General features: G+C 38.1%; 2 protein-coding genes across 4 annotated transcripts; both read right to left on the bottom strand.

Annotated features, from left to right (window-relative positions):
• Positions 1 to 44: 44 nt before the first annotated feature.
• Positions 45 to 6,339, bottom strand: LOC107415139 (protein TPLATE). Its single transcript, XM_016023419.4, has 7 exons — positions 5,019 to 6,339; positions 4,011 to 4,607; positions 2,873 to 3,234; positions 2,285 to 2,588; positions 1,882 to 2,004; positions 1,125 to 1,580; positions 45 to 865 (listed from the first exon to the last, which is right to left on the bottom strand). The coding sequence occupies exons 1-7, from the start codon at positions 6,141 to 6,143 to the stop codon at positions 341 to 343; spliced, it is 3,492 nt and encodes a 1,163-aa protein (XP_015878905.3). The 5' UTR covers positions 6,144 to 6,339; the 3' UTR covers positions 45 to 340.
• A 2,240-nt stretch (positions 6,340 to 8,579) lies between these two features.
• On the bottom strand, positions 8,580 to 12,660 carry LOC107415155 (4-coumarate--CoA ligase-like 9). Of its 3 annotated transcripts, XM_060816340.1 has the most exons (7): positions 12,519 to 12,660; positions 10,224 to 11,268; positions 9,910 to 10,099; positions 9,639 to 9,790; positions 9,462 to 9,529; positions 9,221 to 9,323; positions 8,580 to 8,960 (listed from the first exon to the last, which is right to left on the bottom strand). In XM_060816340.1, exons 2-7 carry the CDS (start codon positions 11,235 to 11,237, stop codon positions 8,835 to 8,837), a joined length of 1,653 nt encoding a protein of 550 aa, XP_060672323.1. In that variant the 5' UTR covers positions 11,238 to 11,268; positions 12,519 to 12,660; the 3' UTR covers positions 8,580 to 8,834. The 3 variants fall into 3 exon arrangements, with proteins under 3 accessions (XP_060672323.1, XP_015878932.3, XP_024928870.3); XM_016023446.4 differs by lacking the exon at positions 12,519 to 12,660 and having other exon boundaries at positions 10,224 to 11,466; XM_025073102.3 differs by lacking the exon at positions 12,519 to 12,660 and having other exon boundaries at positions 9,226 to 9,323.
• Positions 12,661 to 12,767: the final 107 nt, after the last annotated feature.

The following is a 12,767-nucleotide window of genomic DNA, read 5'->3' as shown; positions in this document are numbered from 1 at the left end:
TTATGATATAATATTACTATAAGCATATGAATCGGGAATCAGAGAGCCTCTAATGAAAATGCCCGTATATAACAATTAATCTCTCAAAAAAAAAAAATCAATCAGTGACTAGCCGGTACAAATATATACGAGTCCCCCACTAAAAAAAATAAATAAATAAAGGCCTATAAAGGGAAAAAAACTAATAATAAAAGATATTACAGAAACACCAAATTTTCTCTGAATCAGGTTTTCAGCACCTAACTAATTCACATACCCAAAACCAAAATACACGAGTACAAAAAAATATAATCAAATTTTTCTTCATTATAATTGTATATATATATATATAATGCAGAGGTTAATTTGCTTTGGTACCTCTATCTTTACACAGTATGTGCCACTCTTGGAGCACAGCTGCTTGAAGAGAAAGATGCTCAACCTCCTCTGCAGTTAACTTTGACAAGGTTGAAGGTCCCTTTTCATCATCTTCCTTACCATCTTTCTTCTTTTCCTTCTTTTTATCCTCGTCTTCCTCTCCATCCTCATTTTCTTCTTCATCATCAGGATTAGGAATCTTAGGCTTTGGCCGGGCTGCCTTTAGCAAAGCTATTCGTTCCATTGAGATCCTAAGCCTCTCAGCAGCAGAGGCCTTTACTTCATCCTCAGGCACATATTCCACACCTCCATCGGTAAGGTCATCACACCAGCCCTGTAGATCTGATCCAATCTCCTTTGTTATTGATGCATCAGAAGCTCGTACAACAAATTTGCACATCATAGTGGTTGTTTCATCACCCAAATCCACATTCCTGCTCACTTCACTAGCTCCGAAGATCATCATGCCCAAGAAGCCTCCATGCCAAGTTTTTGCAGAAAAACAAACCTGTAACAGGATAACAATTTTGTGAGGCAACTTAGCAGCATGAAAATTACTATTCAAGATTGCAAGAAAGTAAAATGAGAAAATACTCAGGCAGCAAGAATCTCTTTACATAAACTCATCTACAAACTTATTCAGGCATATCCAGTTTTGCAAGGAACTTTTATCATTTCGACCATGTTGGTTGTAAAATGAAGGCCATGCTTCAAAAAAGGCCACTATGAAAATAAATAAAAAAAGTTACATTGTAATAGAAAGTAACCTGAAACCCTGCCACTGTCCGAATGATATGTGAGCAGACTCTATAAAATGGCTTGGATTCCAGGGACTTTAGCCCACTCAAGAAAGGAGATGCACCATACTGCTGTGCAGCAGTAGCTTTGAAACCACTTCCTTCATAGGTATATGTACCAGTGAACTCTACATAAGCAGGTAAGCTAGGCCATAGGCGGAAAAACTCAACCGGTGATATCTGATAAGGTAACAGAAGCTCAGTTAGCGGAATTTTGTATGGTTGACACCTCAAAATCACAGGTTCACCAAGTTCTGGCCTTAAGCTTCTCTTTTGTCTCATTATCTGCGGATCTTCTTCAGTGTAGTCACCTTCATAATCTCCAGCACCACCGCTACCATAAAAGGGGTAGTATAAGACTTGAACCCACAGGGAACATCTCTCAAAGTGAGAAACACCCACAGTCAAACTGCACAGCACTGGATCCTAGAAACAAGATAAACAAGTAAACTGATCACATAATCATGAACATATAATGAGACGAAAAAGATTCTTATTTACACAAAACATGTAAACAAGATAAAATATCCAATAAGGAAGAGCCACCCATTAATAATATACCTACAGTCTATTTCTAATAGAGAACACACTTTTCAAGAAAAACAACAATTAATGCACTTAGAATAACCAGGAAAAGAGAAAAGCCAATAAGAAGTGTTGCAGAGCAGACATGGAATGGGGTTTTTCTGTAAATGGGGCAATATATTTTAAAGATCAGAATGAAAACCTGTGAAACTAGATTACGCAGCTGTCGTACTGCTTGAGGAGACCCGTTCATAAAATATAATGCACCATGTAATCCAACCCGAATATCCACCCGGTTTAGTTCAAGCTCAGTTAAATTTAAGACCTGCATATCCATAAACATATAAAATGGATCATCAACAAATTAAGCCAGTACGCTGACGCCAACAAATAAAGTATAATGTTATCTATCCATTTGATCTATGGAAAGCACCAACCCAAAACCAAAAGAGTTACAAAAAGGCATTCTGAGTGAACCAGAAAGTATCATATAATTACTTCGGATCTTTTAATCCACCCCATCAAATAATAAATAAATAAATAAAGAAGAGACAACCAGAACAGAGGGCTTTTTGCATCTAAAATATGAATCAGACAAACTTTACCTTCAAATGCAGAGTAATCCTTCCATCACTAGAGTCTGCTAAATGATATGCTTCAACAAAGCAGGGATCACTGCTACCAGTCAAAGTGATTGCAGTAGGGGGAACCTTGAGTAAAGTAGAGTCAGCTCCTTTTGTCAGCAGAAGGGCAAGTTCACTAGGACGTGGCCTCCAAAGCTCTAAAATAGCACTGTGGACCAATGATTCCAACTTTCTATCCTGAGCTGCAGAGGCTTCATAGAACTGAACAGTTAGTTTGTGGTGGCTAAATGGGTAATCGCCTCTGGCCTCACTTACCCCTGCCCACCTGGAAAAAGTATAACAATCATTTCAATATGGAATGGATCCATCATTTTTCAGAGCAAGGCATCTTTCTATGATTTGTATATATGATCTATACATGCTCTAAAGCAATCTAGATTGTACTATGAATATGTAGATATTAACAACATATATTTCACTTCAAGGAAGATATATATCTAGCAAAATCACCTAACTATTTTAATGAGAACTTCCTAACCACCCTCATAGTGTGGGTATGTGCATATATGGATGAAATTATAATTAACACGCATATACATATATGTTCACCTGTTGTCTGGATGGTTTGAAGAATACTTGATCCTCTGCAATATCATACGTGACTGATGCTTATTAACAGAATCAGCCACGTTACCGTTCCTAAAATCCTCAAGTTCTTTAGTCAATAACTGTCCAGCCCTTGGGTGGCGAGATCCCAACCGCTGAGCACATAAAAGAACTGCCTGGACATCTTGAAGCCTATTAGTTGAATCTGCAGATGAATCTACATTGTACAAAACCTTATGGATATTTGATATAATAATGTTCAGTGGATCCTCAGGGTCATCAGCCAGAAGTGGATCTAAACCTTCTACATCTATGTGTTCTGAGACAGCCCAAACAACACGGGCACATATTCTTGGGGTATTCACCTGTCAAACGAACATAGATGCATCATAACTATGGGGAGAAACCTCTTGAATTTATTGAGGTGTGAGACAAACCCAAAAGAAAATAAATTGACCAGGAATTGGATGGAAGAATAAAAGCTAACAGTGAAGATAAAGGACTAAACAAACAACTAAAAGATAAGGGAGAAAAATAGAGAAGAGAAAACAGAAAACCGAGAATGAAAATAATGCATCATATCCAACTAATTCCATATGCCTGACAGATCAAAGTATGATTGCATGATGAACCCACAATAAGTAAATCCAGCACTAGAAATACAAGTCTTCACTACAAACATGAGATAAAGGAGTCAGCATACTGTGGATGGCATCATTATGTAAAGTGCCGTCAACCTTAATTATGTATTAGCTAATTCAAATCAACTTTTCCATCCTAGGTACAAAACTGACAATCTTTGATATAATGAAGTACACAGCAGCAATATTTAAGCTTGCAATTTTAGCACCAAAGTATAAAAGCATCCAATTGCCTTGTTGATTGAGCATAAAACAGAGGGGAGAGGAAAAATACAAAAGAGGAGATATTTTTGTACCACGGAACCATATCCAACAACAATATTTAAATCCCTTTGTTTGTGTTAATGATAAAGGTAACTAAAAAATTGCAACAATGATGCAGAGAGTTTTATAAGTTCATGGATGCATTTTCAGTGTAGTGTATACTCAAACAGTGTTTGTTAGCAACATATATACGTTAAATAGGTTAGAATATAATTGCTTAAAGAAGGTATACCTACCTCACGTAAATCTTTCACAAGTTCACGTTGCAAGTTCTGCAACCTTGTCTCGTTTAGAATTTGATCCTGAGAAGCCCCATCTTTAACTCTTTTCACACCTCCCCTTGTATCATAGATGTGGCACAGCCTAACAAGCAACTTTAAGTAGCAATCAACTGCATAGGTCCTGCCATCACAATCCCATTTGACACAAGGCCTGCAAACCTCCACTACTTCCAGTGCAGGCTCTGTCCAATTTAGTGCACCATAACCAGTTCCATATGCTAAAGCTCCTATTACCCTGCTCTCTGTACCAGAGTTCTTTTGCTCAGGCAATGGTAGAGACAGCTGAAAGCAACTTTCTACCAATGATGCCACTAACTCCTCCCTAAATAAGCTTTTACTTGTTACAGCATTAAGATCATCTCTTATTCTAACATCCTCAAAAAGCGAAGCAATATCAGTCCCAGCAAGAGGTTTCTGACCTCTTCGGACACTTTCCTTTGCAAATAGATCAACACAAAGAGCTGTCCGACAAATACATGCTAAAGCATACATGCGGTCTGATTCTGCCCTCAGGTTTCTCACCATCAGAAGCAACCTCCTAAACAATGAAACCTACAAACATGGGTTCTACTACATCAGTTCACTTCTAAAAACGTAAAGTTATAATTGAATAACGAACAGATGCGAAAGCATAGATACATATTTATTAAACTTATTCAACTGATCACCATAATAACAGAGCCCAGTTAAATTCACGTTTTCTGGCATAACCACAATCATGTTCTATTTGTTTCCACCAAAGCCAATTATATCATCTTGCTTCCTAGTGAGGACACTAAGTAGGTCATATTCCATTGAGTTTTTAATCTTTGCCTTATCAATCCCATTAAAGCTATGAAATTGAACGAAGTGATCGATGGTAGACATTCCTTATTGCCATACTCCTACACCTTAACATGCATGAGAATCGAATCGCTTCTTCAACTTAACAAGTGGGAAACAGAAGAAAACGAGTAAGTATACCTGCATATGAAGATCGAGAAGTTGCAAATTCGTAACAACAGCCCTGACAATACTTTCCTTGGCGGAAGAGAATTCTTGCCTATCCCAAAGCGTGAGAATGGCAATAATGGATTGCGAAGCCCATTCAGGCTTACCTCCAGGAACATCAGCCAAGTACAACATGTTAATCCCCACTTCAAAGATCAAAGCCGGCTCCAAAGACGATGCCAAGAACGGCGCCAAATGCGTAACCACGTCGGAAACACCCACCAATTTCTCCGCAGTCGAATCCACAACCGGTCCCTTGGGATCACCAGAGGATTTAGATAGCTTCCTTATAAGCTCAACTGACCCAGAAGCCACGGCCTTGACCGCATACACAATCGGAAACACCGTGGTCCTGAAAGTCTCCACCGGCAAGACCAACGACCTCGCCATCAAATCGTTGCGCTTCTTCCAAACGAAGTCCACCATTGACGAAACCCAATTCGACCTAATTGCAATCGAATTCTCACTATCCACCAGCTTGTCTCCCGCCAGTCTACTCATCCGCTTCGAATCGAATTCCTGAAACAACCTCCCGACCGATTCAAACGCCACCTTCGCGACGTTGTCCGATTTGTCCAGCATATTCTGGCCTATACGAGTCCACCAGTTGGAAACCTTATCAAGCAGATTGACATTGTTCTCGCAGAGCGTAACGAGGTCGTCTCGAGCCAGAATGCATCCCAAGGTCTCAGTAATGGAGAACCGGAGGTTATCGCTAGGCGAATCGAAACAGTTGCTGATTTCTTTATTAGAGTCGGTAATGATGGCGGAGAGACGATACGAAGGGATTGCGGCGAGGATGGAGACGGCGGCGGCTGTGACGTCGGGATCGGGAAACTCGAAATCCGTGCGTATGCCTGTGCAGACTGTGTCCCAGAGATCGGCAGTGAGGCGCGTGGAGCGAATGAGGTCGAAAGCGAGCTTCTTGCATACAGCAGAGGCCGGCGCGGCTACGATCTCCTCGACGGCGGACTTGGCGATGACGGAGATGTCTCGGCCAGCAGCGGACTGCTGGAGGGCTTGGAGGAGAGCGCCGGACTGGCGGAGTGCATCGTTGGAGCGAAGATCGGCTTGGATCTGAGCGAAGAGAATGTCCATCAAGGTCAAGGCCAAGCTCCAGATCCTCCAGAAATTTGAATTTTATAGTGTGCTAGAAATTCTTCTTCTTCTGAATCTCGGACATAGGAGAACAAACTACTCGCTAGCAGAACTGAACTCCAGCAAGGCTTACTTATTTGCGAAAATGGAAAATTTGCAGTTTTGAGCGGTTAGAAGGAGAAGAACATGGTGGCTCCGACTCGGTAAGGCAAATAACGGCTGGGGCAATAGTTTTGGGGTTCTAAACCTCAGGCCCAATGTCTTAACCAATGGTCGGCCCAAATGGACTTATTTCCCTTCTTTTTTGTTTTTTTGTTTTTTTCTTTTTTGATTTAAAATGTTAGGTAATAACGGATATATGCAAATAGATAAATGCTAGAGATACCAAACAAACGTAGATGCACTAAATATCATATGTTAATATTTTATTAGTTAATATATTATTGTAATTTATTCATAAAAAACTGAAATTTTGAAAGATAAATGTAAAAACATGACATTCAATACATACTTAGATACATTTATCTGATATCTTTAGTATTAATCGTGTGCTGTGTTATGTATCTAAAAACGAAATTACATATTTAAGAAAGAAAATTAAACAAAGAATGAGGTTCTTTTTAACAACTTTATCCAAATTAAGATTACACAATTTTTATAAGTGATATATGCAAGTACCGGAGATAGCAACAACGAAAGGTCCAAGCTCATAAGAAAATAGCAACACACATGGATGGCAATTCAAATTCATGAAAAACGCTATTTTATAAATAAACGTTCCACTTAATCTTCTTCTTTCGCAATCAATTCTAATGTTCTATGTTTGACTTTGTTTCCTTCTATGACTAACATAGGAGGTTAGAAAATATACAAAACGAAATAATAGTAAATAAGTACAAAGAGGATATCCATTAATATTTTGAACTACCTTATAATTTCAATTTTGATAGACAAGTACTAAAAATAACAATAACTTTGATTACTTTCACGATACCAGTGGTGATCAGAAGCTTATAACCAGAATTCCATACGTTGCCACATATCTTTAATCTTTAAATAGCATAAGGATGGAAGTAGGATCGAGCATGCCATGCTTAAAAACAAACCCATGACGAATATAATTTGCATGTAGAATGGAAGAACCAGTGCTGTGGCTGCATTTGTGATCAGCATGGCTATACTCAATGAGAATCGTCGGAGTCTTCCATTGACATTGCTTGGAAAATATGTATAAGCAACGTCAAATTATATTATTAGAGCATATTTAATTGGAGTTAATAGGGTAGTGTATATTGGCACTTTTGAGTAGAAATGGCAATTTGGGTTGTGATTTGAAACCCCACTTGAAAAAAACTTATTTAGTCAACTCAAAATTGACATAAATTAACAGGAATAAAATAAACTAATGTATAAAAATTAAAAATAGTTAAAAATAAATCTATATTTTGATATATAATAATAATAATATTTTGCTTAAGTAGGTTAAACATTTCGCCCGCTTAACAAGTATGTTAAATAGGTATAATCTGCTGACACGAATTGCGACACCTACCAGCTCAATTTTCAACAGGCAGGTTCAAAATAATCTGAGAGTTAATCCCAAATTCGAACATCAAACAACCCAACACTGCCATTATTGTGTAGCCAACAGTGGAAAAGAGAAAAATAACTAAAAACTGATGCTTCTTCTCCATGGAAGGGTACAGAGTAGGAAAAAGGCTATGGTTGCGATAAAAAATGCAAACAAACTGACCGCAGTCAGAATTCCACTCCAGTTTATCATCCTTCCTTTCTAATAAAACCTAAATCCATCAGCTCCCGTATATAAAACTGAAATTAAGATTATAAGATAGGATACTATTCCATATGTTGAAAGCTAAGAAAGCAGACTCAGGTTATCAAGCAGGACAGCAACTCTTAGAATAAAACACTGCTTCTCATCAATCTTTAACACCTTTCTATTCCAACGTTTTGTGTTAACCTATCCGGACAAGAATATAATCCATTTAAATTATAACTTTAAAATATTAAATTTATCATTAAGAAAATTTTTAGTACTAAATTCCTTACTTATTACATAATTAAGGAAGGAAAAAAGAAGAAGCAAAAGATGACGGACCTTTTTTACAACTTTTTCGTTGGCAATTTCTTCCACAATAATCGAAGGGTTAGTATCAAAATTAAGGCCCTACAATTTCAATAAAAAAATATACAAATACCATAGATAGCATCTACAAAAGGCCCAAGCCCATAAAGGACAGCAACGCATATGGGTGGCAATGCAGATTCATGAAAAACATTGTTTTAACCATTGTTTTGAAGTTATCAAAGAAAATTATTTGAATAATAATAAAAATCAAATTTATTTTGTCAAAATTATTTTTTTTTATAAAAATATATAGTACATTACAATCCTTTATCAAACAATATACAATATTAACAGAGAACAATCTAATGCAATAAAATCCAGTTCAGTGTAGTACAACAAAATTAGTACAATATAGTTTTGCATTAGACGTACCTAGAGGGCCTAATCTAGCTATTTATATTGGTGAGGTTTCTGCTATGACGCATTTTTCTTTTTTTTAATTATACACTGTAAGCTTAAAGGCAAAGCTATTACCCATCAGCATGAACTATCTGCTCAAGTTTATTGGCAAGATGAGGAAACATCAATAAAATGAAGATTGGTTACAGTCTAGACAAATAGCCTGGGACAAAAATCTTCCTCAAGTCTTTTCTTAATATTTTCCCTGCTGCACTCTTTGGTATGACTTCCACAAATACCACACGCCTAACTTTTTTGTATGGGGCAACCTGCAATACACAACAGGATTATGCATATGTTGGCAATTGGAAGGTAAAAGAACTACAAAAAATAAATACCAATAAAAAATAACCAAAATGGTAAATACTCCATTACTGTCAATATTTGATACGGATCCAACATGTCATTCAATACTCAATCACCTTTTGTTTTTGTTTAAACAAATAATAATGATACTCTAAGTTTTAGTTAAAACAGAAGGACAATCAATAAACAAACTTCTCCTAAAGAAAAGGGAAGCCATTAGCACCTTACTGGCAACAAAGTTGATCACATCTGCTTCACCGATGGTGCTTTTTGATTGCCTTACCACCACAGCCATGGGCAGCTGACCAGCTTCTTCATCAGGATAGCTGCCAGTTTTCTCACCAAGTTATATATATGTGTGTGTGTGTGTGTGTGTGTGTGTGTGTGTGTGTGTACATATACATATGTACTTATTGGATAAATAAATTCTAATAAAATAACGGAGAAAGGACGTAGAAAATTACGGTATGACAGCAGCATCAACTATCTCCGGGTGGGTTTGGAGCAACTGTTCCAGTTCTGCAGGGGTTACCTGCAAAACATCTAGCAATATGTAAATGGATATTCAACAGCATAAAAGTAATTTTAACAAACACAAAGTTAACAGCAACACTAAATAAGGTCTAGATAATATAATATACCTGATATCCTTTGTATTTGATCAACTCCTTGAGCCTATCAACAACATAAAGGAAACCTTCCTCATCAATATAACAGAGGTCACCTGTCCTCAGCCAACCACCGGAGACTATGGCCGCCCAAGTTGTTTCTGTGTCTTTGTCACCCATATAACCTGAAAAGAGGTCAATTAGTTGAAATTAACTTGAAAAGGTTTAATCACCAATACCTGCAACTATCTATATATACGTAGGCTTATTTAACATATACAAAGGGCAGTTAGTTAAACCCAACCTTTCATTATGGATGGTCCTCTAAGCCAAAGCTCTCCTTCTTGGCATGGAAACAAAGCCTTCCCTGTCTCTGCATCTACAATTTTTGCTTCAAAACCTCCAGATAGCCTCCCTGTTGAACCCCACCGCTCAGTTTCTTCTCGATTAATTGTTCGGAAAGCTGCCCCTGTCACCTCTGTCATACCATAACCCTTTACAAACAAAATTATCATTAAAAAAAAATAATAATAGTTTTACTATAAAACAAATTACAAAAATAATCAAATTAACCCTTAATCATAGATAGTTTGAGAATTGCTTATAGCTAGCCTAAACCTGTGCCAAAACAACGTCTGGAAACTTGGATTTGAAGGCAGTAATCACATCCTTCCCTAGTGGAGCTGCACCGGACGTGACCTGCTCCAGCGAGCTTAAGTCATAGCCTGCGGTTAAGTTAGACTTCACCATGGCCACCACCACAGGTGGGACCAACATCATGTGTGTCACCTTAAACTCTTCCACAGCTCGCAACGTCTTTCTCACATCAAACTTCCCCATCACCACCACCACCGTATCACTCACAGACACCGACCTGGCGCAGTAAAAAAACCCAAACATGTGGAAATACGGCACCGTGTAGATGAAAACTGCGGGCGACTCCCTCTTTATCAAAGGAGCGTGGTAGGTTGCGATCATGGCTATCAGATTCCTGTGGGTCGACATCACTCCTTTGACTTTCCCGGTTGTCCCCGAAGAATACATGATGGACGCCAAATCGGATTGTCTCACTTCCGCCGGCTCAAGCTCCCATTTTGAGCTCTTAGTCATTGTGTCGAACACATGGGAATCGATGATAATGATTTTGATTTTGGGACGGAGCTTTGAGAGTTTGTGAGCGAAAGCTGATGTGGAAAATGCAACAATTGGCTTGCAAAGCCCGATGAGCCGCATAATCTCTGACTCGGTACTGAGAGGGTTGGCCGGAGAGATTACGACGCCGAGAGTGAGAAGCGAGAAGTAGAGGATCGGAATGGTAGTTGAGTTGGGAGAGAGTATAAATGCTGTATCACCTTTAGAGAGTCCGATGGTGGTTTGGAGATTGGCGGCGAGGGTGTTAATACGGTGAGTGAGCTCGGAGTAGTAAATGTGTTGACCCGTGGAAGAATCGATGAGCGCGACTGAGTCAGGCCAAGGCAAATTGCGGCGGAGAGAGAGAGCATATGCTGCAGCAGAGATCGCAAAATGTTCGGGAGGAAGATGAATGGGAGGTCTGAGGCTATGGAAAATTTTTGTTTCTGAGTTGAAACCGCTTCTGGGATCGATAGCAGGTTGAGGATTGTTGTGGTCCATTTTAGTAGAAGGTTGATGATTCTGAGACTCTCTGTGATACAGTGAAAGCGAGTAGCGTTATTGGTAAAGTAGCAGAGGAACAGTAGTGATTGCACTTACGACAACAGGTGCCACGTGGCACACTGACAGCCGACATGATAATCTAATGTTTTTTTAAGCTTCAATATAAAAACATTATTAAAGGAAATGTACTTGACGCTACAAAGTGGTGAGAAGGTGAATAAGAGACTTAGCGTTAGCACATATGGCACCTTTTGATCTTTTTTTTGATAAATTGCCACCGTTTGGTCTTGATGGTTGAGTTGGCTTACTCTTCACATTTAAGAGCAAAGATTATAGATGAGTTAGGTAGAAAGAAATAGGTGGAGATTTAAAAAATAAAAATTGGCAGCCTTTCAGTAAAGTAGACAATATACATGTCAGTAGTCTGGTACGTTTTATTAGTGACAGATTGATTAACTACGAAAGCTATATTTTCTATTAGTAGTATAAAAGGTTGACCAACTACCCCCCCAGTAGTAACACAAAAACCAAAACCCGCATTCAAGTTTGTTTTCCAGCCTACAAAATTCGAAAAGATTTGAAAAGAAAACAAACCTGGAATTTGAACAACAACAACGACAGCGAAGAAATGAATAAGCGGGAAAGAGAGAGAGAGAGGCCAAGAAGAAACAGAAACAGGCCCTTTAGTGCTTGTCCATTTATACATACAGTAAATCACGTGGATGTGTTGGGTTTAAACTTTTATTTTATTTTTCATTTTTTGTTATTCTGACTGGGAAAGATATTAATTTAAACAAAAACAACCTGGTCCAGGAAAAATGATTTAGATGTGATATAAATGCTGATAGAAAGAGCCGTGTCCCTGCACCCTTTCAGAGATTTTTATTTTTTAATTTTGTTGTTTTATTGGCTACTGATGGTATGTAGTAAATAATTAAAGAAAGGCATGTATACATGTTTATGTTGAAATGGACTTGAAAAGCTTAAAAAAATCCTCGGAATCCTATAGATCACAAATTAGTAAAATAAAAGAAAAAGAAAAAGTTGAAATAATTGAAAGCGCGACAACCAATATACACTAAACAGAAACAACAAATTTATTATATTTAATATTAATATAGAAACAAAGAGGGGACAATTGAAATATTCAAACAAATAAAATAAAACATAAAAAGCAAGCTAACAACAAACTAGCCAAACACAATCAAATCAAATAAACTGGAACGGCAAGCAAATATTGAAAATCCCAATGCAACAAAAAAACAGCATTTATTTTACATTTATAGCAGTAGCAGTGATCATCAGATCTGAGTAGTGTGGGCGGCGGCGAGGTTTGCCGGGCGCAAGCGATCAAATAAAGGTAGGATTTTGAAACCTCCAGCATTGGTTTCGTCAGTGGAGAAACAGATTTCATCACCAGCTTCCAGTCTCCTCCTCTCGACAAAGTCGAGCCATGCCTCGGCCTGAAACACAGGCTTCAGGTTATTCCATTCACGACGAACTTCCAAGACAAAGTTATACACTTGA

The sequence above is a fragment of the Ziziphus jujuba genome, chromosome 4, assembly GCF_031755915.1.
Source record: "Ziziphus jujuba cultivar Dongzao chromosome 4, ASM3175591v1".
Classification (NCBI taxonomy): Eukaryota; Viridiplantae; Streptophyta; class Magnoliopsida; order Rosales; family Rhamnaceae; genus Ziziphus; species Ziziphus jujuba.
This window is presented reverse-complemented; position numbering and strand designations above follow the sequence as displayed.

Coding starts and splice junctions, on each gene's coding strand:
- LOC107415139 (XM_016023419.4), bottom strand. CDS start 6,143: ATGGACATTCTCTTCGCTCAGATCCAAGCCGATCTTCGCTCCAACGAT. Junction 3,235..4,010: donor TTGTGAAAGATTTACGTGAG/GTAGGTATACCT, acceptor TTCGTTTGACAG/GTGAATACCCCAAGAATATG. Junction 866..1,124: donor GGACAGTGGCAGGGTTTCAG/GTTACTTTCTAT, acceptor ATCCTGTTACAG/GTTTGTTTTTCTGCAAAAAC.
- LOC107415155 (XM_060816340.1), bottom strand. CDS start 11,237: ATGGACCACAACAATCCTCAACCTGCTATCGATCCCAGAAGCGGTTTC. Junction 9,791..9,909: donor AGGACCATCCATAATGAAAG/GTTGGGTTTAAC, acceptor ACCTCTTTTCAG/GTTATATGGGTGACAAAGAC. Junction 9,324..9,461: donor GTTGATGCTGCTGTCATACC/GTAATTTTCTAC, acceptor GAAAACTGGCAG/CTATCCTGATGAAGAAGCTG.